Source organism: Polyergus mexicanus, unplaced genomic scaffold (genome assembly GCF_030449975.1).
Source record: "Polyergus mexicanus isolate NDT 795.1 unplaced genomic scaffold, iyPolMexi1.0 SCAF_18, whole genome shotgun sequence".
In the NCBI taxonomy this organism is placed as follows: Eukaryota; Metazoa; Arthropoda; class Insecta; order Hymenoptera; family Formicidae; genus Polyergus; species Polyergus mexicanus.
Window position 1 is genome coordinate 6,653,376 of NW_027223338.1, and position 25,417 is coordinate 6,678,792.

Below are 25,417 nucleotides of genomic sequence, written 5' to 3' on the forward strand. Positions count from 1 at the left end.
ATGTGACAGTGTAAGTTCAATCGAGTCAATCGATTCGTTTAAAAAAAAAAAAAAAATATATATATATATATATATATAATGGAATCGGGTTGTTATATTTATAAATAAGTAAAAGACCGGCACACACGAGATAATGAAAGTAAAGATTAATCCGAAATGACACTCTGCTCTTCGAAATTAAATACTGCCGACTAAGCGCCGTGGGCGCCTCGGAGCGGTGCGCGGCGCGCGGCGCGCGAGACGCGAGACGCGAGACGTCTGAGATCTCATTCGCGAAACTTCAGTTCGCGTACGGCCGCAGCGGCGAGAGGACGTGTTTTTGGCGCGCGCGTCCGTTGGAAAGAGAGAGAAAGAGATTCGTCCCTTGGTCCATCCCGCCGTGTCACCTGCTCGTTCTCCCCTCGTCTAGCCTTGATTTGCCCGCACGAATGTCAGATGATCGCCAGTCATGATCTGCACTGAGACGCGATATCTTCTACCAAGCATTCTCTTATCATGCACCCTCGTGGTCACGGCGTACGCCAGGTCCTGGGGTAAGTTTATGAGAGAGATATATGACAGACACGTGTGGAATAGCTATCATTAAATTCGGTCGTTCTTAATGACACGTTGCGCGCCGGTAAGCAGCCGATTATACCGGGAGGGTCGCGCGCACGGGGTCGCGACACATAGAGACACCGCTGGCACGATCCGTGTCCATGTGCGCGTCCATGTGTACGCGTATGCGCGTGTTGGTGCACGAGCGCCGACTCCATTCACCCACGGCCGCTCGTCACGTACGCCACTCGTCGCGTTCGCCGTTTTTTCCGCGCGCATCTGATCGCGCACGAAAATTGAATGAAACGTCGCGACGAACTGAGTCGCTCGCGGTTATTAAACGTCACCGATCGTCCATCCGTCGAGATTTATCGTCCTCGGTTCGTCCGTACACCTAAATTTATGTAACGAATGTCAGCTGCCAAGGGTGACGATAGCGCGCTCGTACGCGATCGCACACGTATACAGTATACACACTTCAATGGGAAACGAGAGCAGACGGGTATTCGCGATATTCGCGATGTCCATCCAAGAAACGTACACGTTTCCCCGATTATGTCGGAGATCGTAGAAATTTGTTTCTGAAGATAATTATTTGGCGGTCACGTCTAACAATAAGGTCGCGCGTGTTTTCGCGGAGCGTGTATAAATGAAATTGCGCGATCTTATCTTTTGTGGCGAAACAAGTACGAAACTATTGGCATCTTGAATCGGTTCCTGGTTTAGCAACGTATGAGAGAGAGAGAGAGAGAGAGAAAGAGCGTATATAATAAAGAAATCAATTGCGAGGCTTAAAAATCTGCAGTCAATAGCTCATTCCTCGTCTCGATTATTAATACGCATCGCATAATTGAGAGCATAATCGACACAATATATTGGAATGCTGGCGCTAACTACGCTTTGGGAAAGCCAGTAATCAAAGATCAAAATATCATATGTAGAACACGATAACAAATAATAATATTACATCATCGAGGAGAGAACTCTGTTTTCTTATCGGTGTAATTTATTGATAATCTTAAAATTTTCTCTAATGCCGATTTGCATCATTCGAGTGTGGATGTTTATACGATAATTTAAGTTATTCAGCAAAATGTTATAAGTAGCATCATAACATCTCGTGGACTTGAACATACAACTCTGATAATTTAATATTAGAAGCATTAAAACACCGCATCGCAAAATGTATATCTTATAGTCACTATTTCATTTCTGAATCTATTACATGTATCAATAATATTAATAGCAAATATTGTAAAATTACAAATAAAAATATAAACACATGAAAAAACTATCGAAGCTTTTGAAAAGAAATAAAAACTGAAATTTTTCGCATCGTGACACGATCAAGCTTTTATTCATATACGTGAATCGCGTATGCGAATAAGTTAACGCAAATTCAATTTCCATAAATTTGCCTTTACATCTTTCTTGTGTCTGTTTTGTTCGAGACGAAAGTTTTTTGGGGGTTTTTTTTTTGTTTGTTTTTTTTTTCGATTAAAAAATGCATCGCAAAAATTTTGAAAAAAATCGATATATAATGATTACTCGACACAACGGTACTCGAAACATTATCTCACGATAAGATATTTTTTTTCACTCGCTGCAAACATAAACAGATGTATTAGAATCTAGAATGTACGTTTCGCAAATAATATTTATGCAGCTTTGAACGCGTTATCATATACCACATAACCGAACAAAAAATATAAAGATATGCAAATAATACAAGTTATTTTTATACTCGATATACCTTGTTCAGTTCTTAATAATACCACGTGCCATACCTGATCGTATAAATATTGTAATATAGATGTTGTAAGAAACTGATTTTTGAATTAAGGCTTGACCGATATTTCTGATGCTTGTTATGCATGATGCATAACAAATCGTCGTGAAAAAAAAAAGATAGATCTAGTTTGTAATAACTTAATCGAAGTTACATTAATCTCGTATAAAATTATATGTGACGTTATTCCAAAAATTTAAAATATATCAAATTTTTTTTTTTGCAAAAAATTGGTAGACTCCTTTTTTTTATTTTAAGAGACATGAAAAAAATATAACACCTGTTTAATGTTAATAAATTGCATTATTGTATTATTGCACATAGCATGTATTGGCGCCAAGCTATTCAAACACATACACTCTATCAGTCGCTGCTCGATAAATAAATTATTCAACACTGTAATAGATCGCTAGAACGTTCTTCATTCGCGATAACTGATCGCAATATGATCCCGCTATTTTCCTGCATATCTGCTTGCGGCCAGTCATAAGGAAAAGAAAGAAAAGAATTAAATAAGGCTGCTGTTAAAAATTAAATAAATTTAATTGGCTAATCACTCGATCGCATTGAATTATGTTGACGTAATAAATCTTGTGTACAAATCACTCAATTAAAATATTTTCTTCAGAAATTCCCGCGATGCGTCGATTCATCGTAATCGCAGTGTTTCTCCGATTATAGTTTACGAAAAGATTGACAGACCGTAAGTGTGCTTCGTCACGCAGCGAAAATATATTTCGACTAAACAAAAATATATTGTATATGTATATTATTGCAGGATATCCGGGGCGTCAATCGCATCGCCGGTCGTGTGCAGGTAAAGCAGATGAAATCGAGAAGAAAAGTCCTTTACCATTTTTTTCTATAACACTTAATAAAAGAGTTATTATCGAGTAAAGTTTGGCCAATCAGCGCCGATCTTTAGCCGGACGCACGTCGGTGAGTCGCGCGCCTGATAGTGTGTGTGCGCCGTTGCACACTTCACAGCGCGCGGCTAAAAGATCGGCGCTGATTAGCCAGACTTTGCTCAATAATAACTCTTTAATTAAGTGTTATAGAAAAAAATGGTAAAGGACTTTCCTTCTCGATTTCATTTGCTCTACCCGCACACGACCCGTGATGCGATTGACGCGGGACATTCTGTATATTACGGTACGATACATTATCGTACAGTGCGTTTACATGAATGTGATTGAGAAGTCGTTTCACGTTTATCTTACTCATTAATTCTATCGTGACCATCAATTGTAATCATGCATATCTTATTCAGTTCAATGTATCTCTTTCTATTTCATGAAGAATATATTTGTAGAGTTTCTCGTTTTCAAGTCTAGGAATACATACATCAGATACGCAAATTAAAACAATTGACGCGTTTTCACGGTCAAGATTTAACGCTAAGAGTGAAAATTTAACTGTTTTCCTGCAAGATAAAAATATCATTCCGTGTTATTAATGCCTGAAAATCATGTTCAATGATAAAGATTGAATATGTATAAATACATCATTAAAATATAATTTTAATTCTGAAAAAAAATGTGCATATTGATTTACAAATAAATAGACTAAAACGTAAATATATTACGGAAAGCATCGCAAATTCTCAAGTAACGCGACGTGCGACCGTAGTTCCTCTAGAGTCGACGCAAAAGTTTCATTACCGAGAAATTAAAGATATTTTGTTTTGTTTAATAAATATAATTGATAATCTCGTTACGAGATATCTGTGTGACTCTGGAACGTAATATAACGAATTAGATTGTTTTTCAATTAATCGATGATAAAGAATTCAAGAGCGACTTTGTAGATTGGATTACGATAACAATCATTCTACAATCCTTTGCACATATTCGGAAAAGCGTGAAATTATTTAAAAAAAAAATTATAATTATTTTCTTTTTAATTTTTCGACACAATCTAATTATTATACAATCTAATTATTTATGTTAATACCAACTATTTCGTTACTCAATACTCGTTACTCAATATTTTCACGGGCAGCATTAATTTTTTTTTTAAACAGTTGCCTAAAACCAGATTCTAAATTGTTCTTTAACGGTTCTCTGACCGTTCTCTTCTTTTTACAGACTTGGCCGTGGTGATCGGCAGCGAAATCGACTTTTTCGCACGGAACGGTACGCTCACGGGTCACGCTAATATTGCAGAAGCCGTCGCCTTGACCGGGGTAACATACGACGATACCACTCGAACAATGTATTTATCCGATGTAAAAAACAATGTATCCATATTTAGTAACGATCTTACGGAGAAGGATTTTAATTCAATCCCCTTGCTTAAGAGTAAGTATAGAGAGAGCTTGCAAATTGATTCTTCAATTATTGTAGTTGCTTTCCAGAAATATTTTAGAAATTATAAGTAAAAATTGACTAATCTTCTCTTTTCATGGATAAATTTATTGTAAATTACAAGGAAATTCGAAATTTGAATATACAATAGATGAATAAGAAAAGATAAAAGATAGAAGGAAATGTTTATAAAAATTATGACACCAGAGAAAAGCGCGAAAAACCAGAATGCGATTCTTGTATTTACACGAATATCAATGAAGGACTTTCACTTGATAGACAATGAGTTTATAGAATGCGCGAGAAAAAAAAATTGTGACGTGTTTTATAAAGATAATTCAACTATAAACCGGTTTTATTGATGAAAAATCATTCACTTACAATCAGATGTATCGTAAATTCTTTGTGCCAGTTTCTTCACACATCATTATCAACAATGTTTACATAGATATCGCCATCTCTTCGGCACATTTCCTCTCAGAAAAAACAATCTTTTGCTAAACTTTTTTATGCACATTTTTCTCTTCGGCAATCTCTCGCGCAGAAAGAAATCGAGATTAACGCTTGTTTACCATAAAATGTATGACGATAATGTAATATAAATTGTGTATATCTAATTAAATTATGAATGTAGAGGAGAACGGAATGCACATCACGGGGATGGTTTTCGACACCTCATCGCGCATTTTATTCTGGATCGATGCCTTGAAGGAGATCATAGGAAAGATGCACGTGCCGTTAGACGGCGAACCGAGTAATCCTGTCATTTTGCACAATCTCACTGGGAACAGTCCACGTGGCATCACTCTCGACGTATGTAACAGGTGCGTAATTTATGATGATCTACTTTATGGAGATTTCTTTTCTTGTTGCAATTATACATTCTAAAAATAAATTCTAAACTAGAAATCGTAAATTATAATTAAAAGATCTCTGCAATGTGTCTCATCGATTTTCTATTAATTTTGACATATTGGAATCTCGTATCTGATTTTTGTATCTGAAAAAATAATTAAGTAATATTCAATATATCATATAGACATATCATAAATAAAATAATGTAAAATAGCATTATTAATATAATATATTTACATGTGGATTAAAAGAAACGGAAAGAAGCGAAGTATATGTAAAAATCAAATCTCAAATGGATAGCTTTCGCAGCAATTTTCAGAACATTTACCCATTTTGCATTGTCAGCGAATACTGAGGCTTTATGAAAAAAAGTCAAACTACAGCTGAAAATGAATCTAAAAAGGCGTAAAAAATAAGATCTCATTCAAATATTTTGATTACTCATTTTATTTTTATTTTGCGAATGCAATTTCTTGTGTAAGAAGATATTTCCTACAAATTTTCTCTCTCTCTCTCTCTCTCTCTCTCTCTCTCTCTCTCTCTCTCTTTCTCTTTCTCTTTCTCTACCATTATATATAAAACAAATAAAAAAAGAAAGCAATTTTCTAAACAAATATTTCTAAAAAATAACCGCGTGTATGTGTTGAAAACAGATAAATTAATTTATAAGTTATTAATACGAAATATATATTTGTCATGTGCTTTGCTTTGAATTCTTTCAACGCCAAACTTTTCTTGAAAAGAAAAACAAAATAGATAAAAAAAGATAGAAAATCGACAATAATCGCAAGCCCCATGATTCTCTCTAGCCGCATATACTGGGTGAATAGTAATACCACGAACCCCAGTATCGAGCGTTCTAATCTCGACGGAAACGATCGGACAATCGTCGTCAAGAATAACTTGTACGAGCCTCTGGCGGTAGCAATCGACCACGCGGAGCGGAAGCTATACTGGATCGATGATGTTGAAGGGATTCATTTCAAGATCGAGCGCAGCAACTTAGACGGCAGCGATCGGAAGTTGCTGGTCCAAAACAAACATCAGCAGCCAATCTATCTAGCGGTGGACAGCGAGTCGATATATTGGTCCGATTGGGTGTACAGCGCAGTCTGGACCATGCCGAAGAACGCTAAAGCCGGAGATTACCCGACCAAGTTCAAATCGTACTACGATTCTAGAAGAAATGCCGATCCGGCCGGCATTGTTACGCGCGACAATGTCGGCAAAATCGATTGCGCGACCATCTTATCGATAATGGAGAAGAGGACGAACTTGTCGGGGTCCGTTTCACAACCGTTAGCCGAGACATTTAATAATTTAACTACCAGCACGGAGGAATCGGATTTGACCACCGAGAGCTCCAGATACTGCCTAAACGACGGCCATCTGAACAAAACAAACGGCACATGCCGATGCAAACCAGGGTAAGTGGCAATAGCAAGTATAACTTTAATACACTGTATAAGCGGATCATTGAAATAGATGGTATCATATACAAATTTAAAGCGTTTCTATGGTTTTTTTACTTTTCATATATTACAATAAATACTATTTTGATATTAAAATATAAAGATAAAAGTTGTGTAGCACATACTTTTAAGATCGATTAAAGCAGTTAGATATTTCTATAGTACTATTGCTAGCAATTTGAAAAATCGCGTAATCCTTGCAGGTTTACCGGACTCTTTTGTGAAATTTCGATTTGTCATAATTACTGCCTCCGTGGTAAATGCATTATAAATCATCGCGGACTTCCCGAGTGCGAATGTACAGGGACGTTTAGCGGCGCCCGATGCGAAAGAGATGTTTGCGGCGATTACTGCCTATTCAACGGCAAGTGTTCCGTCCAGAATGGAAGGCCGTTCTGTAGCTGTAAATATTCCAAAGGATCTCGATGCGAAGAGTCGAATAACATCGCGGAGGTCTGTGCGATCTATTGTGCGAGCAACCGCAGCGAACCACCTAGCGCCAGTGTAACATTGTGCAGGTATGTAAATGCTTTGTTAAAAAACGAGATTTATCATTACAATTAATTCATATTTGTTAATTCTGTATAGAAGAATTCCGTATAGAAAGATTATATACAATTATATCTTAAAAATAACAATATCAAGAAATTTTTAAAGAATTATATTATTCACAAAGATTGTGTATATGTATATACGATTATAAAGCAATCTATGTACAATATATATATATATATATATATATATATATATATATATATATACATATATATGAATGCAATATGTGCAAATTTCAATGTCATTTTGCATATACAGGTGCATGGACTCGAATCAAACGGCCGAAAGAATTACGTTTAGTGACAATTTCCAAAGCAGCATCTTGCTACCAATGTTTGCAGCCCTTTCTGCTGTGTTTCTTGTAGTGATTGCCGGACTTAGTTACTACGTAAATAAATTACAAAGACGACCGCGTATCAAGAGGCACTATGTGGTCAGTAAAGGCGTAATGCCGCTCACATCTCGACCACAAATACCGGACAATCAATGTGAAATTACCATAGAAAATTGCTGCAATATGAATATCTGCGAAACTGTGAGTGAAATGTCATCTAAATAATGTCGCTCGATAGCGAATTATCGCATCAACTTTGCTGACGCTAAAGAAATTTGAGAATCTCGCAAAGCGCATCATTTTCATGCATCGCGCTCGTACTTTGCCTTAAACGCAAATTACTCTTCGCATCTCACATCTCTCATACTTTTATAAATATCTATACAATGATTTATCGAAAGAAATTTATTTGCTTCAACTGATAAGAACACGCAACTGCATGATTCAAATAATATCTCTATCGTATTAACTCCGGATTTAAAAAATTAATTAAATATTTATTTATCATTGCTTTTTTTGTTTTCACCTAAGGTCTTCTATATTTTTATAATAGTATTCGAAAAATTAAAAGACATTAAAATTAATTTGTATGTATTATAAGTACACATTTTTTTGAAAAGTAAAGAAATGCATTATTGGCATTTAATAATTATTTTATTGAAAGAGTGTTTTTTAAAATGACAGAGCAGTATTGCACTAGTATTATATCGTGATTAATTTTTTGATTAATTATTTACTTATTATTTTAAAAATTTTCTTCAATTTTTTTATATGAAAAGTATGATTAGTTTAAGAAATAGATGATGCGAGAGATTATATATATTCTTTTGACATGCGCGCGCCTTACTTAACACGCAGTGGACTTTACGTGGACTTATAGTACGTCATGTATACTGCACTATTATTTTTGTAATTAATTTTATAATTATTTTTTTATTAATTCTATGCATTCTTTCGCATCAATCAAAAGTTCACGTCGTGAGAAAATATGTGATTACCAGCATCTTGCACATAACTAGAGAGAATCATATCAAATCATTTTTATAGTATCACTATCATTTTATTCAATGTTGAATACGTTTATATGTGAAATATCTTGAAATTTATGTTGCCGATGAGAAAAAGTCATTAATCGTTCTGTTATTAAGTAAAGTTAGGCCATCCTATCTCCGACAGCTTATGAGCGCCGCTAATGAATTCACGCGTAGATTCCAATTATATGTGCAATGTGCGTGCGTGCGGGCGTGTGTGTGTGTGTATGTCAACGATCGAATTATGTTAAGGTTGATCTGTTTTTTTTTTTTTTTTTTTTTTTTTTTTGTTACATTTCCATTTAGCATATCGGTTAAATGACGTCTGTAACGATTTATTATGTGCGATAATGTCAGCAGCTACAGTATTATTTTTGCGCACGATTCGAAGGCCTGATATACTATATTTGTTAGTTAAAATAAACCAGACGATTATTAAGAATAAGACTTCCTACAAAGTCATTTATAGAGAGAGATAGAGAGAAAGAGTGCTTTGAAAATAAATAACTTGTTTATAATATGTCACACAAGAATCGAATTTGGCAAGAAAGCACTTCAGCGCCAGAATATTTTTAAGTTCGTTTAAATTCAGATAGAAGCAACAATTCATTTCGTCAAGTTTACAAAACAAAATAAAAACCGGGCATAAAATAGATAATAGAACAATTTCGTTCTCTTTTACAGCCGTGTTTCGAACCGAAATTACGAACCGAGATGCCAAGAAGCAATAGTACCAAAAAAGAAGAGAAAAATTCCTTGTTGGATAATATGGAGGGTAATTCGTGCTAGCACAGACTACTCATCTCGTCTCGTCGTATGAAATGGCGAAAATTCTGCTCGAGCTCTGCCTCGCGCCGGAAATATTCTCGGAATTGTTCCATGTCTGTACATACTGCGGCGGCGAATTTTAGTATTGTTGTTAAGTTTGGAAACATCCGTGTTTACGGGATACGCGCTGTGTTGGCAATTGATTTTGCTCCATCTTGGAAAATGAAGCCAAAGGTCTTTTTAGAAAGTCCTAATTCTTAGTACGTCATACACACTAGGGCTGTGTTTTAGAATCATTTTCTCGCTTAATAGTCGTTAAACTCATCATTTAATCTTATTAGATGCTTATTCTAGAAGATAAACGCAAATTGGTTTTATGTTCAAATTATCAAATCTGCCAAACGCAAACGCTCGTGACTGCATACAAGCAACACTGAAATTTCAGATAAAGATGCGTGATATATATTTATGGAGATATTCATAATGGGGAAGATTTTAATAATAATATTATATTATTAGCTATATTCGATATAATTTCTCCATTATTAAAATCTACATAATATATATAACGATAGCATAATCGAATATATTTTTAAAACGGTGTTGCGCAAACGGTTTTAAGTAACAAATTTCAATAATGAGATATACATATAATGAGTGACGATATATGTACATAGATTTTTAACAAAACATACAGTCTCATGAAACTGTATTCGTTAAGTGAAAAAAAGGCACACATATTCTTTATTCGAGAAAGTAAAAGATAACATGTATGCAATACCTAAGAACCTTTTTTCATAATGCATCAATAGATGTCTGCCGGACCTGCCAAACAATATAACTCAGACTCTCTAATATGAAAAGTTTCCTAAAGCACTTTTCTATATTTTCACATTTTATTCTGTTCATTTCACTTTTATATCATCAAGACTCAAGTGTCGAGGTGAAACAAATTGAAAAGAGAAAGAAAGTGTAAGGAAAAAGTAGTTATCGCAGTCACGGAGTGCGCAAAAGTTGCCTTAAGCGGTAATTCTAATCGTTGCTCAAAGTACTATTGAGTACATTCCTGAAGAAAATTTAGATCGCGATGTAGTGTCACAGATATAAGTAGTCGTCTTGTAACATTTTCTGACTGAACCATCCGTCAACAGGCTTTATACACAAGTACGTTTATGTAATGGAATTATATCATTAATTTAATCATGGTATCAGAACGCAATTTGATGTAAATTTATCGTCATTCTTGGTCTGATTTGGCGCACATTTATGGTAGTATGATCGCGCACCAAGACTTTTATATTTTAAGATCAAGCTTTTAATTCCATTCTTAATCAACGAATTCTCATTTCATAATTTCGTAATCATATTTTATCATTTTTTTTCTCATACTGTAAGTACAATACATATGCATATAAATCGAATTGGATCGTGCTTTTACGCACCGAAATATCTTCAATGTGAATCCATACTATATGATCGAACATTAATGATTTTAATCTTTCTCGGGGATCGTTATCACTAACATTCATAATAATGATTAAATTTATATCGCATGTCTCTAGGCAACTAAGTACATAATATATGTATACACATGCTATAATATGAGATGTATACTGTAATAGGAGATAAAATAGGAAAACGTTCAGAGTTATATACAACGGATACGCGAATGATCCTCATTGTTAAATACCGAAATATCTCCCAGTGATACGTTACACTACAGTTCTATACATGCTATGCAAGAAATTTCTGATGTATTTATATACATCAATAATGCCCGTGAGCTCGGTTCATTTATTTGTGAGGATCGTCAGTTTTTATATAGAATATCGTTTAAAGATACCTGTGACGTTTAGTACAGAACAATACTCCATTTACTTAATTTCAAAAACTTTTGTTCTGTGCATCCATATGTGGAATGCGAAGCCAATTTTTATGTCTTCTTCTTTTTTCTTCCAATTTTTTATTTCATCGCAAAAAAAGTGCTTGAAATTACTCTTTGATTTTCTTTTATCACATGCGATTATGATACTGCGCATATAAATGATAGTGAGTATATTTATGCATTAAAAACTATATTTTATTTTTGTTGTTCTGTTCGTAAGAAAGATGATCCTAAGTTTTTAACTTTTAAAATCCGAGAAAATCACATAATGCAATTAATAATTACTTAAAATTACTTAAAGCGTATAATTTTTACGCGCACCAAAGTTGTTTTTTTTAATAGTAATAACAAGAGTACAATTATTGGTTTGCAAGAATTGTCACATCGAGTTAAGCTATATATATTTAGACGTTTTATACAGTTAAGACATTATATGGAAGCATTATATGTAGAAAAAAACCTACTGTTTAATTCTAACCATGTCATAAAACGGCAAACCAACGTGTTGTTCATTAATTATTTGTTTATAGAATTTATGTTATTCTTTATGATACGGAATAATGTTCCTGTCGTCGTGACAACACAAATTATTTGCAATACATGACGATACTTTTTGTTCCTGTATACGATAGATGCTACTTAAATTGTCACAATTGCTTTTTGAATCTAATATATAATTTTATACGAAAGATTTGCGACATTTGCTCCCGATTATTATTATTATTATTATTATTATTATTATTATATATGTATATATATATGAAAGAATTGCGATATATATATTGTATATACATATATATATGTACCCACATTGTGTTTGGAAAATAGCCCTCTCCCGCACACTCATCCCCAGAGACGAGATAGTGGATTTATGGTGAAAGGGTTATATTCCTGAAAAAAAAATAAAGCCATAATATGATGCACAGTATGCAATATGTTTTTATTATTATTTATATGATGTTGTAAATCAGAATTATAAACTTTTCTCACACATACATCTAATAATTTTTTCAAATTAATAGAATTTTTTTTAAATGAGAATTCGAAAATTTACTGTATTTATCTTAAATGTCTGTACTTAAACTTTAGGTATGCTAAATTGTACTTAATTGTACTTGCATAATCAAATAATTAGATACTTTAAAATTATTAAATATGATTTCAAAAACACAACATATTGCATACATTGCATCTCTTTACAATGGTTATAACGCTGGTTGCTATTGTATACAGATAAAAATGGAAATAAAATGGATTATCTCTTATTATTAATATTCTTAATTTACTAATTCCAGTTTTATTAGGATAAATAAGTTTAGCTGTAATTTCCAGAGAATACTTTTTTATGTATAGAATAATTATTATACTAGATAAAATTTTAATGTAGGTTTTTTCCAGATAGGAGTAAGTATTGTATTCAACTTCTTTGCTAATTCATAAACGACGAGCAAAGCAAGAATTGGAAATATGTTTCTTTCAATACCCGAAAAATCGGTGAAGTTATAAAGGAAACTTTTCGACAAAAAATAAATCCAACTGTCTTCTACAAATTTTAAAATTTAAATTTTTTCGAATCATGTTTTTCTAATGTCGTAAGTCAGTTAGTTTAATTTAATGTACTTCTTGTCGCGCAAAATATATTTTATTAAAAACTTTTACAATTTTTCGAGATTAAGATGCAAAAAGTACGAAGATTCAATCATACTTACATGAGATAGATAGATAGATAGATAGATAGATAGATAGATAGAGAGAGAGAGAGAGAGAGAGAGAGAGAGAGAGAGAGAGAGAAACACAGAGAGAAAATATATAACATACACCTTACAATTAGACTATATTATTTTATCAAGATTAGATTTCATTGGATTGCAACATGGTTTTTTCCACTTTTGTACACAATTTATTCATATAAAATATATATACATATAAATAAGTAAATTAGTTATATATATAATATCAGACTCTCTATATTATACAATAACTAAATAAAATATATGTATATTTTACAAGAGTCACCGAACTTATATTACTAATATTTCGGGTGTTTAGAATCAATCGGCATGATTGCGATAAAAACAATGAAAATGATGTTGCAATATTTTCTAATGATAAAATTGATATTCATTGTATAAAGACATAAAAAATGACATATAGTAATTATTAATATTTAATCATTCGAAAATATTGAAAATATCTTACCATACTGTCGCAATTATTCCGATTGTTTCTACTAATCTTATGTTCGCTCGTATCGCGCGCGCATTTTCCCCATTATGTATATTAAATATCTTCAACAGTTCACAGGCATATACAATATAACGTTGTCGCGAAAATGCAAAAGTGTATACACATAAAATGTACAAACTATCTTCCCCGGCAGTCATAAGTCGCATCATATTGTACTGTCGAATTTATTACAAAATACAAAATATAAGATTCGAAATCGCAAACAAATGCACGACATTTCATATGCTGCGAAATAAGCAATGTGCCAAACGGGATTCATTGTAACAAAATTTAATATCAAAATTATTATATACATTTAATAGGATTAAATTGGGAAAAATTTACAACAAGATCGAATGTTTTATTTTTCTTAAAAAAAAAAAAAAAAAAAAAAAAAATGTATAGACACATATGCGAAATAATAACGCGTTCTAGATCCTGATGCTATCATCGTAATTAATTCTAATAGCTTAATTTCGCTTAAACATAATACATTGTCCATCACATATATTGTATTACATATTTATTTTGTGGATTTTCTCTTTTCATCACTTTCAAAACCAGAATCTAGATCATCGCTTTGACACTTTTTCAATGTACAACCCTTGGAATTTTGTCTGCAAGATCCTCGTTCTAACAACAATTTTTTAATGCTATCTATTAAATGCTCAAAAAAATTCGGGTAGCCGTCGTATCCAGGAAACACATTAACATCTATTATCGCATACTTTCCAGTATGATTCTCGATTACAACATCTATTCCAACTAGAACAAGCCGAAATATTTCTTGAATATTTTTCACGATCTTTTCGAATATTTGATAATTTGGCTTTACAGTTAAAGGAATGTTATCTTCAGACAATATAGACCACTTAGATCTACTCCCACTTTTCGATATATCATGCGAATCAAAAAATATTGTACTTAACAAACTACAGTCTTCTTGATAAAAGTTTTTGAAGCTGGGACGCTCAACCACGTGAAAACGATCGCCCACTACGAATAATTTATATAAAATGGCATTATGATTGATAAAGTCCTGAGCAACACAAGGTAGTTGACAATCTTTCAAATCCCTTTCGTTAAAGATAATCATCATCTAAAATTAGATACTAAGTAATTTTCTTAAATATCTTGGTTCTATTGCTTTGTCTCATGCAAAATACATACCTTATGCGCGTCGCTCGAACCATATGCAATAAGTGGCTTACAAACAAATGGATATTTAATACCACGCTTTTTTAACGTTGATACTATTTCGTGAACATTTTTGCTTTTGATTTCTACAAAGTTAGGAGTAAATATATCTGAAAAAGAATATATCGATGTAAAATAAATGACTCAATTGTTTTGTAATCAACATTATGTAACTATACTATAAGCTACTATAGACTATAGACTATAGTCCACCTTTAAATTGAATGCCTTCATGTATAAATTCGTAAGATTTATATCGATTGCGTAAGTTTCTAATATTGTCCAGTGGGTCAATAATAACCAAATCTGGATGTTTGGTAATATACTCTTGCAGTCGCAAAACAATATCCACAGCCTATAAAAATACATTATAGAATCAGTAATGATGTAAACATTGCTGATAAATATTTTCATACATTTTTATCACCACTTTCCGCATGCGATTGCATATCTGTCAATTTGTGTAGAAAAACATGTAATGGTCCCTGCTTTTCAAGGCTTGAACTCACATCGATCTGAAACGAATGAAACAAGATTTATAGACATTAGAAGTATTTTTTAGCATCCAAAGACATGCTTTCGAAGCACAATGCTTGCATTATTATAAAAAGAAAAAAATATATTACACTTTGAAATCGGAAAACAAAAGAAAAAAACATATAATATGGCATAAAAAGCTTTTCTTTAATTATAATAAATCGATAATTCGAATTATTCTTGCTTATGGGAACATTTCCTTCAAATTTATATATATATTATATATTTTCAGATCATAATAGAAATTGATATTAATCAAACATAACCTATCTTATGCACAGCATATTCCTCCTAATTTCGTGCGAATAAAAATTGATGTATCAGAAGGGACAGTACTTTTATTTACCATTTTCAACTGAAATCCCTCGGACTCGCATACATCCTCAAAATCGTTCCAATTGAATTTCTGCCGTTTTTTCTCGGGCACCCAGTAACCGATGACATACTTGTCGCACATTTTTCTCGATCTTCGTTAATGACGGGCGGATCGGTCCGTCCGATTACGTCTCGTGCCAGTCGTCCGAAATTAACGATCGATGATCTCTCCTCCCCCCCTCGTGGCACTATTTAAACGATCTCCGGTAAATCGATCTCATATTTGCGCAGAGCGTGGAACGCGGTTATGTTTCGCCGCATTCAAAACGCCGTGTTTCGCGCGGTCATCGCGAAATCACCGATACTCGTACTCGTACTACGTGTTCCGATTTTTCTTCGAGAGTCGACTACTCGTCGGCAGCCTCTCCGCCGCGAATCGCGAACTGACGACGGTCGAATTTATCGTTTCAATACCTTCTTCGTCTCGTCTCGTCTCGTCTCGTCGATCGCCGATCTACGCGTTACTATAATTCTATTGTTTACTTTCGAGAGCGCACACGTTGAACACGTCGCCGGAAATACAATATATTCTTTATCGGCAGTGCGTGATTGGAAAGTAAATAGTTGCCGGCAAATACTTGAAACGAGCTCGTTCTTTGAACGGACGATTAGCCCGTTCAAGAGCTCTCAAGATGATTGTAGTTAACGTTATTAATCGCATTAAGACAACAAATATCAAAGATATAGATGCTTCAAGAATGTAGAAAATGTATCTCTCAATTGAAATCTATATATTCGGATATTTAAATATATTTTTCGCTTTTTTCTATTTGGAGTCTGACAGATCCCAAGAGTACGCGCTTACCTCTTATCGAATTATATATTTACCTGATACTAAATTTTACTTTCTGCGAGAAAATAAAATAAACGATTAATATAATTTATGTTGAGAAAGAAAAAAAATATATAGTTTTATAGAAAAGAGAGAGAATACGCTAATTTATTTATATACAATATAAATATATAAAATTATACACACGCAACATATATATTTGTATATATATATTATACATATATTGTACATTATATATCATGAATACAATTAAATTATTAACTGCTACGATTTAAAACGAAAAAAAAAAAAACACGCTGTGCTCCAATTCCTTTTGTATCATTATAAAAGGCATGTGACGAGATAATTAAAAAATATTCATTAGCCTAGATTGTCCTTTATTATGATATAAATTAAAATATCGCGATGCATCGATGAATTTCTGTATTTAAATACATCCAGAACTTGTTAGCAAAGACTGCAAGAAAAATAATAATTTAAAATATTGTTGGTATCTTTCTCTCTTTATCTTCCTCGCATCACTCACCATCGGGGAATCGTTTAAAGACGTTAGCATACTTCTGGTAACAAGGATCGTCGCATTACTGTCGCGATCTATCGAATTATCCGAAATTAATTCACGTTTCTTTAAAACTCTCACTTCCCCGAGAGAATAGGAACACGAACTTGGCATATACAGTTCTCCCTCGGAATGAGACGTCTCTGACGAGGTTTCGATCTGGAATCGCAAACAAAAAATCAACTTGTTAGTATAATATCTATTGATTTACATGAATTATTATTTTGTCAGATATTGAAATTATACAATAAAATTACGGCAAGTCACCTCATTATATTAATCTAATAAACTAATTCAGTTATATATAATGACATTTTTTAAATTGCGTTTCTATATTAATTATGTAATGAGAGAGAGATAATATAGCGGATTTTTGTCTACCTTTCTCTTTTTCTCACTATATTTTATAATAGAACATTTGTGGTAACTTACTCTCTTTACATTTGCATTTAACGCATCATTGGTAAATCTAAAAATAATATATAATTAATAGATTAATTTGCAATTCAAAAGCAATTCTCTCAGCATTAAATTGTTAACAATATTCTTCGTTGTAATCACCTCTTATCATAATCTAGTAATATACTACTGACGCTGGAATTAGAGCTAGATAAGATATCTATTTTATATTCTTGCAAATCATTCAGTTGCTCTTCATTATTGCTTTTTGTATTTTTCAGAAATTCCGAGTCTTCAATTCCATCTCTATGACTGTCGACCGCTGTGATCGTCATCGATTTGCCATGAATTTTGTCATCTTTCGTATCCTTTACTAAATCGTTCTCTCCAGCAATAATACTTTGCTCAATATGCGACGCGACTTCTTTTATGGATAATTTGCTATTTTTTATGCACGTCAACGAAGCGTGATCTCGCAGAGAATCCACCGAACAAGAATTCGCAGCAGGAGCGACCTGTTCCTCAACTACAGAATGTTGCGAACCGATGTCTTTCTCGGTTGCGCATAAAGATTCGACTTCTTTCGCCGATGAATGTACAAGACCAACATCTTTCTTCTCCAGGATTTCATCAACAGATTCAACAGAGTTTGCATCCAAGTGAATTCGATCGTCCTTTGTCTCCGAAATCTTTGCAGGTGATTCGTTTCGATTCGTCGCGATATTATCATGCGTTTCTTCGATTGTATTTTCTTTCATAATCTCTTGCAGGATATCCTTATCCTGCATATCGCTCGACTCATCTCCACGTCTCTCGTTATTCATATCATCCTCTTTATTTTCTGCGGGTACTACGATCGTAACGACCGGATCGTTCGCTTCCATCGTACACCCCTCATTAAATTTTACGGATACAGTCCTCGTAGAGGGATTTTCAGAACTCTTGCGAGAAAGTGTGTCGTCGTCGCTACGAATATCGGAGATTTGCTTCAATGATTCGGCTTCCGAGTTTTCCTCGCTATTATTTTTAGAACTTTGAGGAGACTCGAGAAGGGCCGTGGAACGAACCGCGTCTTTTTTCGTTTCGGGGGAAAGTTTGTCAGGCTTCTTAAAGTCGTGAGATTGTTTGGCAATTTGTCCGATATCGTTCGCATTATCTTTTCCTTGTGTTTGCAGAATCGATTCTTCGATTGCATTCGTCCAAATCGAGGAATCGGCAATATTCCCAGGAAAGGTCTCCACATCTTTGACTCTTTCGCAAGTTTGATTTTTATCAGCAGTAATTTTCGCAAAATCTACGCTTCCCGTCTGACGTGTGTCTCTTTCGCTATTATCCTTAGAATGTCGAATAGACTCGGAACGAACCGCGAAAGGAACGCTTTCCTTCGTTTCCCGATCAGTCTGATTTTGAACATTGATCAGAATATTCTTGAGAATATCCAATGTTTCCGTCTCACGCGCGTTGCGAATCGTTTCGACGTTAATGCGCAAATTATCCAGGAGCTTTCGCACCGCGACAGGCGCGATCGTCGACTCCTTCAAAGTGTCCGCGACTTTCTTCTCAATGCTCTGCTTTTCGTCCTGCAGAATGTAAGCGATGAGCCGATCCGCGGCCTCGGTCGTATCCTTTCGGGGAGCCTGTGCGAAAACATTATCGGAGTATTTCCTCTGAGAGCAACCGATCTCGCACTTGGACAATCTATTTGCGGACATGACATGTCGCTCCGCGTCTGCATGATGGTTATCCTGAATAATATGCTTCTCCCCGTATGTCTGTAACTCCGTTCGCGTACTGGATAACGCGGGGGCTATATTGGAGAACGTCGTGACATCTGATTTATATATCGACGATTCCGATAGATGCGCTTTATCTCTCGGCTGTTGAACTTTATCACGAGAACTTATCTCGGAACCGTAGCTCGTATCTGATGCAGGAAACACGCTAGATTCCACCGAGTTTTTCGAATATTTGCTACAAGAGTCGCTTTTCTTCGTCAAACTCGACGATTTCATCGTGTTCGTCGACGTACCCTGCGAGTTCTTGTTAGTTTCGCGCGTCCCTGACGGTACACACGAGACGGTCGAGTTCGTATTTTTTAATTCAGTTTCGAAAGTCAATGATCGAGTCGGCTCGTTCGACACGAGCTTGCGATCCTTATCAATTGACAACTCATGGTGAAATTCCTCGCGATTCACGTATCGCGATATTTGCTCGTCTTTATCCCTATATGTCGCGAATTCGAGTCTCGATAATAATTCCGCGAAATTGTCGATCGTACGAACAACACGCCCGATCTTCCTATCATTAGAAAGCAAAATTGTATCCAAGTCGTTGAGACGTGGTCGATACAAATCGATCTCGTTCAAATTGTCTATTATTCGAAAATCGTCCACGCAGTTTGAAACGAAAGACCGACGATGTACATCCTTGCCAGCGACATCATATAATACCTTATCTTGTTCATTATGGTCGTCGAACGTATTTGAAAAGCGTTCATCAATCTGTGTCTGATACAATCTCGAACTTTCCATCGCTCGATAAGTTTGCGAAGCGATGTTTCCACGGTGAGGAAAACCCGTTTTCCTCGAAGTATCATTATCAGGCAATGGCTTCGATCGATCACTTGGATTCTCTTTCTGTATTTCATCTATAGTGTTTTCTTCGTTTCGTATGTGAGGCTGCCCGTCAGTATCGCTGTTCTTATTCAATATTCTTTCTTCTTCTTCCGCGTAGTCTACGTTATCGCGGAAGGTAATTTTGACTTTATTTTTATTTTCCGATTTCTCTTGCAATCTTTCATTATCAGTTCCTGAATTGTTAATCACGACGGGATTAACTGCCTCTTGATTCGTCGCATTTTCCAAATATTCAAATATTTTCGTATCCTCGATATCGGTTTCTCTCTTCTCTTCTCCATCGATGCAGTTTTGAATTTGAGACGTGAGAGATTCGATTTGCCCGTTATCCTGTTTAGAATTCTTGATGTCTTTGACGCTCTTTTCCGAAACATTCGTCGTTACACGAACACTTGTCGCTTCGGCTGCAGCTTCCGCGATAATCGGTCCCTCGCGTTGCGACGTATCTAATCTCACGCGTAGCGTCTTGCTCGGTGTTCTCGGTATTTTTCGAAACTCGTTATTCGCGGACGTGACGGGACTTTCAACGGCGTCCAAGTGACGCAGGATGTAAGTGGCCGTATTCGCACGGCACCAGGACGATTCTGGCGAGATGTGCAGATCGTCCAGATCTTGTCTCGTTAGTTCCCGGTCGATGACATGCACCGACGGTCCTATCTGAATTTCGCACGTGTTCTCTCGCGCACGAACGAGCTCGCGTCCAGTTGCCGATGACGTCCGTCCCGGAAGATTGCGAGCGCAATCGTCGCGCGTCGTCGCCTCGTTCTCGTCCTCGTCGTTCGAGTCCTTCAACGACGACGAGTTGTCTCTCGATGGCACTGCGTCAGGCGAGGCACGTTCGCGCGACCGATTGTCGCTTCCACATTCCAGGGTCTGGCAATAGGCACGTCGTCTTCTTCGCGACATCCGAAATTTAGGCGCCGACAAATCGACCCTGGGAACGATAACTCGCGGAGATCGACTCTCCAAACGCGCGCTCGTCTTGTCGTTTGCTTCCGATCTCGAGGTATTTGCCTCATAAAACTTGAAGGCCACCAGCTCGCGAATGTACATCAGCTCCTCCGCCTCGTCGTCTAACGGTGGGGTCGAACGTCTAAAAGCGTACGGTACAATAATAAATAATGTAAAGATCTTTTCTACTCGTGTGTATATATATTTCATTTTCAATTAATTTTTTTTTTGTAACATCGAGTGATCGGCAGGCTTATGATGTGAGATAGAGAGATGACAAATTATGTATAAGGAGAATACGCGAAAAGAAAACTCAGCTTTGTAAATAGAATATACTATTCGGATATTAATTATCGTGTTTAAATTAAAATTTTCTACTTACATATTTCTATTCCGATTTCCAGAATCGAGACTTGACTTCGCGCAGACTTCCATGAGTTGTATCTTTGCATTGTTCATAATCTTCTCGGCGTTCTCGAGTGCGGTCGACGTTTCTGGACTTAAGACGGGATTGGATTGCACTTCCATCGATCGATTTTTAGACTACAATTAACAATATTTAATGTTTACTGTAAAAGATATATATTGAACAGCTAAATGTTAAATTAAAAGAAAATAATTTAATACCATTTTCTCGTCGCTTCTTTCTCTTATAGGAGATTCTCTGTTACTTCCGCAAACTTTATTCTTGATTATCAATCTTCTAGATACAGCAGTTGGAAGATGTCGATTCTGGTCTGTGATATCGTCATTTTGCTTGCGCGATACATTCTCTTCTTGTTTGCAATAACACGTCCGAACAGAAGTCATCTCTCCTGGAGATGTGACACAAGAGTCCTTGCACGATTCCAAAGAACTCGAATTTTCCCTGCAACAAAGAAAGGAATATTCATAGATCAATATTTTCATTATATTAATAATTATCAAATATTCATAAAAAAATCAATATTTTCTTAAAAGAATGAAAGAAACAATCAATCATCAATCAATTAAATATCTTTGAAAGATACCACACAATTCTCTATTATAATAATTATCTCCATTTAGAAAACTAAAGATCAGCTTGACTTAATTTTTACGAAAGTAATTAAAAGAAAAAGTAAACTATGTCTGTATATATACAATATATACATCTTTTACGTTTTTTTCGAACTCTATATTGCGTAAGATCTAAAAAAAAAAAAAAGAAAAAAGAAATTAAATCACCTCATTAACAGTAATCGGTATAATTGATTTTCTTACCACGTGTCGCGTTAGTAAAAAATAATAAAGTAATGCAATCTTTTTTCATACACGAGTCATATGATAAAGAATGAACAATTAAATATATATAACGATCTGACAATGTTTATCGTGTGCTTTAAAATATGCATCAATTGGCAAGCTCGACGTGTCACGTCCTTGGACACGCACGTGGCTTTTAATCCCAATTATAACAGACAAACAACGATGTGATTACATTAAAAAGATTGCAGATCATCTCGCGAATCAAAGTGTTTTGAATGTCATAGGAAAAATAAAACGTTAAAGTTTCCAATAGTATATATACATATACAATATGATCGCTCTTATTTCCTCTATCAATATACAATCAATGTATTATATCAATGAAAAATTATTGATTATGCCATGTTTTTTTAATATTTGCATTTTAATTTTACATTCATAAAATTGACAAATTATCAAAAATCCGAAAGTAAATATAAAATATAAACAATATGTAAGAAGGTAACATAAAATAATAAATAAATATGAAGAACATTCTTTTTTCATACCGCGATATCGCTTGTACAATTCGGAAACGCTATAGCTTACAGATAGAGAGAATATGGTAAGAGAACGTTGGCGTTATGTTCGAGTTCGCAGAGGCGGGTTCAAGGACCGGCGATAATAAAGCTCTGAATCTCTCTCTCTCTCTCTCTCTCTCTCTCTCTCTCTGAGGCGGGGGTGGTTGGGTCACCCTCTCCCTTCCCAACTCTTTCTCGACTGAAAATCAAGCTGTTTTCCCGTGCTACGTTCAGCTACGTCGTCGAACCTTCCGCGATCCCGGCCGGCTGCAACACTGGCGTGTCTCTTCTATGGGCAATGGTATCGATCCTTAAAGGGGAGACCCCGAATCACCGGCCGGAGCCGATCGTGACCACTTTCCGTTCTCATTGTTAAATCAATTAATTTACTTTGCCATCTATTAATCACGCGATAGGTGTTTCCACGAGGAAATAAGAGATTCTGCTGTAAAAAAAAGAAAAAAGAATATGTGACTCAAACGGAGAGTCTTCCCGATATCGCTCTTCGTAGCGTTTGACCTGTGGAGATAATACGCCGGCGCTTTTTGCCGCGCGATTCACTCGCGCGTGAAACACGCGCGTTATATGGTACACAGCTGACCGTTCCCCGCGCCCGTTCCCCATGCGTCATCGCGCGATGCGTCTCCGCAGATCCAAGGCACCCGGGATGCATTCACGAGGAAAATCTCGATGGCATTTTTTCAAAGAAAATGTCGCACGGCGTACGTAACATAAGGTGAATGCAAGCCGCTTGCCAAGGGACGCTAATTTAGCGAAAGGCCGACGGATGCAATCGGATGTCGAATGACGTCAGTGGCATCCTCCGCTAAACGCGCGCGACCCAAGGAGCTCGGCCGCTTTAACGCGCTCCCTCGCGCGTGATCAATAACGGTACGTCAAAGGTACGTAACGCGCGACGTTCTTTAAAGACGATGGATCGTTGTAACCGCGTGATGACCGCTTGTCAACTTGCGCGCACCGAAGAATCGGCGTTCCTTTCGTATCCTCGCGAAACATCATTTGTCTCGTGTCACCAATGGCACGCGTATCGTTCAGAATTACGATTCATATTTTTACATAACAATAAACGTCATGGTTACATTAGGCGCGCGCGTAACATGTAAAGATGTAAAATGTATATGCATAAATCTTTTCTTTTCATAATTTTCCTCTATAATTTTCAATTTCTTTTTTATATATGGACAATGATAATCTCTCCTTTTATATTTCCGTCTCTTCTAGATGTACTTTTCATCCCGACATTTCGACGCTTTCGTAAATATTTTTCGTTCGTGACTGAATAAGAGAGTGATCTCTGAATAAGAAAGTCAATGGGTATGAACACGATAATCTTCAGGACGTGACCCGAAGGAATTTACTACACAGCATTTCAAAGAAAGCGGAACGTGTCTTCTTATTTCCTCGCGTATCTTATTTTCAAAGTCACGGCGATTAACATGCACTGAAATGTTATCTTCGCGAAATCATAAAGACACAACCTTAGCGTTGCTTGTTATTAATCATCGCGTAATTTACGCGTTATCGCGCGACTTTCGTCGGCTCGGTTACGACACGAGTCTCGCTCGACGAGCTTTCAAGCACAATAACGGTCTTTATACACGGTAATGGTCGAGAATGTTGACCCTGATTGACCTTTAAAGACGAAAGATGGTTCCGACGCGAGAAATCAATCCTCCGTTTCGCGAATTTCGCGAGGGAAGTGACAGATATATATTTTTTTCAAATTCGACTGGTAAAAAGATGTGTAATCTTTTGTATAATATATTACGCAACTATATATTCAAGTTATTTTCCAAATATTCTTTAAAGTGAAAAAGTTACGTTTTTCTGCCAAATCTAACTTTTTTCATATGTGACAGCTGGAATTTTTAAATAATTAAATTAATTGAAAAATGCGCGTCGAAAATACGCACGCAACACGTAGGAAATTTTTTCGTATAAAAAGAGAAATTAAATCAAGAGGAGAAAACATATATATACATATATATATATATATATTATATAAATCAGAATTTTCTTCGTTCCATTTGATTAATCCATTTACGCGGAGATGATGATTCGAAAGCCGCATATTCCATCTCATTCACAGAGGATCGATTTTACTTGTCGGTCCATATTCGAGAACGTTGAATAATTTACGCCTCATCCGCTTTAAGCGCGCGAAGTCATCGCGCACCGCTATACAGTGCGGATGGAGCCGTCTGGAACGTGCACAGATCAATATTCCGCCACGTCGTATTCCTCGTCTCTACCTCTCGTCTTTCCTCTCCTGCCTCTTTCCGACCCTCTCTTCCGGCCCACCTACCCCAGCTGAATATTGGCATTGATTTTCACGGTTCGGGAAGGCTCACCCTAGGACCCCGAGCGGAACTCGCCTCTAAGGTCGCACTCTACATGTTTTTCA

At 35.7% G+C, this 25,417-nt stretch overlaps 3 protein-coding genes across 7 annotated transcripts in view; 1 reads left to right on the forward strand and 2 right to left on the reverse strand.

The window, feature by feature from the left end:
* The first annotated feature begins 304 nt into the window (after positions 1-304).
* Cue (Protein cueball) lies at positions 305-12,778 on the forward strand. 3 transcript variants are annotated; one of them, XM_070310583.1, is made up of 7 exons: positions 305-533; positions 4,414-4,626; positions 5,267-5,456; positions 6,297-6,914; positions 7,163-7,477; positions 7,773-8,049; positions 9,564-12,778. In XM_070310583.1, the coding sequence occupies exons 1-7, from the start codon at positions 449-451 to the stop codon at positions 9,666-9,668; spliced, it is 1,803 nt and encodes a 600-aa protein (XP_070166684.1). In that variant the 5' UTR covers positions 305-448; the 3' UTR covers positions 9,669-12,778. The 3 variants fall into 3 exon arrangements, with proteins under 3 accessions (XP_070166684.1, XP_070166685.1, XP_070166686.1); XM_070310584.1 differs by lacking the exon at positions 305-533 and adding an exon at positions 2,965-3,029; XM_070310585.1 differs by lacking the exon at positions 305-533 and having other exon boundaries at positions 4,414-4,511; positions 4,580-4,626.
* Positions 12,779-13,419: 641 nt separating this feature from the next.
* On the reverse strand, positions 13,420-16,422 carry LOC138941056 (inositol-tetrakisphosphate 1-kinase). The gene is made up of 5 exons (XM_070310366.1): positions 15,839-16,422; positions 15,372-15,470; positions 15,169-15,310; positions 14,929-15,065; positions 13,420-14,857 (listed from the first exon to the last, which is right to left on the reverse strand). Exons 1-5 carry the CDS (start codon positions 15,947-15,949, stop codon positions 14,282-14,284), a joined length of 1,065 nt encoding a protein of 354 aa, XP_070166467.1. The 5' UTR covers positions 15,950-16,422; the 3' UTR covers positions 13,420-14,281.
* A 482-nt stretch (positions 16,423-16,904) lies between these two features.
* Positions 16,905-25,417, reverse strand: part of LOC138941238 (enolase-phosphatase E1) — a 57,375-nt gene continuing 48,862 nt past the window's right edge. The window contains exons 1-7 of one of the 3 annotated variants that reach the window (XM_070310717.1): positions 23,021-24,596; positions 21,833-22,073; positions 21,588-21,748; positions 17,781-21,347; positions 17,652-17,688; positions 17,187-17,378; positions 16,905-17,117 (exon numbers count right to left, since the gene is read on the reverse strand). In XM_070310717.1, the coding sequence (XP_070166818.1) occupies positions 17,088-17,117; positions 17,187-17,378; positions 17,652-17,688; positions 17,781-21,347; positions 21,588-21,748; positions 21,833-22,015 (4,170 nt within the window). In that variant the 5' untranslated portion in view covers positions 22,016-22,073; positions 23,021-24,596 and the 3' untranslated portion in view covers positions 16,905-17,087. Of the gene's footprint in view, positions 17,118-17,186; positions 17,379-17,651; positions 17,689-17,780; positions 21,348-21,587; positions 21,749-21,832; positions 22,074-22,980; positions 24,597-25,417 lie in introns of those variants that run through there. The other 2 variants (XM_070310715.1, XM_070310714.1) reach the window with 2 other exon arrangements.

Excerpts from the sequence above, each read along its gene's own strand:
- Cue (XM_070310583.1), top strand. The coding sequence starts at position 449 with ATGATCTGCACTGAGACGCGATATCTTCTACCAAGCATTCTCTTATCA. Across the intron at positions 534-4,413 it reads GGCGTACGCCAGGTCCTGGG|ACTTGGCCGTGGTGATCGGC; the intron begins GTAAGTTTATGA and ends TTCTTTTTACAG. Across the intron at positions 7,478-7,772 it reads GCCAGTGTAACATTGTGCAG|GTGCATGGACTCGAATCAAA; the intron begins GTATGTAAATGC and ends TTGCATATACAG.
- LOC138941056 (XM_070310366.1), bottom strand. The coding sequence starts at position 15,949 with ATGTGCGACAAGTATGTCATCGGTTACTGGGTGCCCGAGAAAAAACGG. Across the intron at positions 15,471-15,838 it reads AGGGATTTCAGTTGAAAATG|ATCGATGTGAGTTCAAGCCT; the intron begins GTAAATAAAAGT and ends CATTCGTTTCAG. Across the intron at positions 15,311-15,371 it reads CGGAAAGTGGTGATAAAAAT|GCTGTGGATATTGTTTTGCG; the intron begins GTATGAAAATAT and ends GTATTTTTATAG.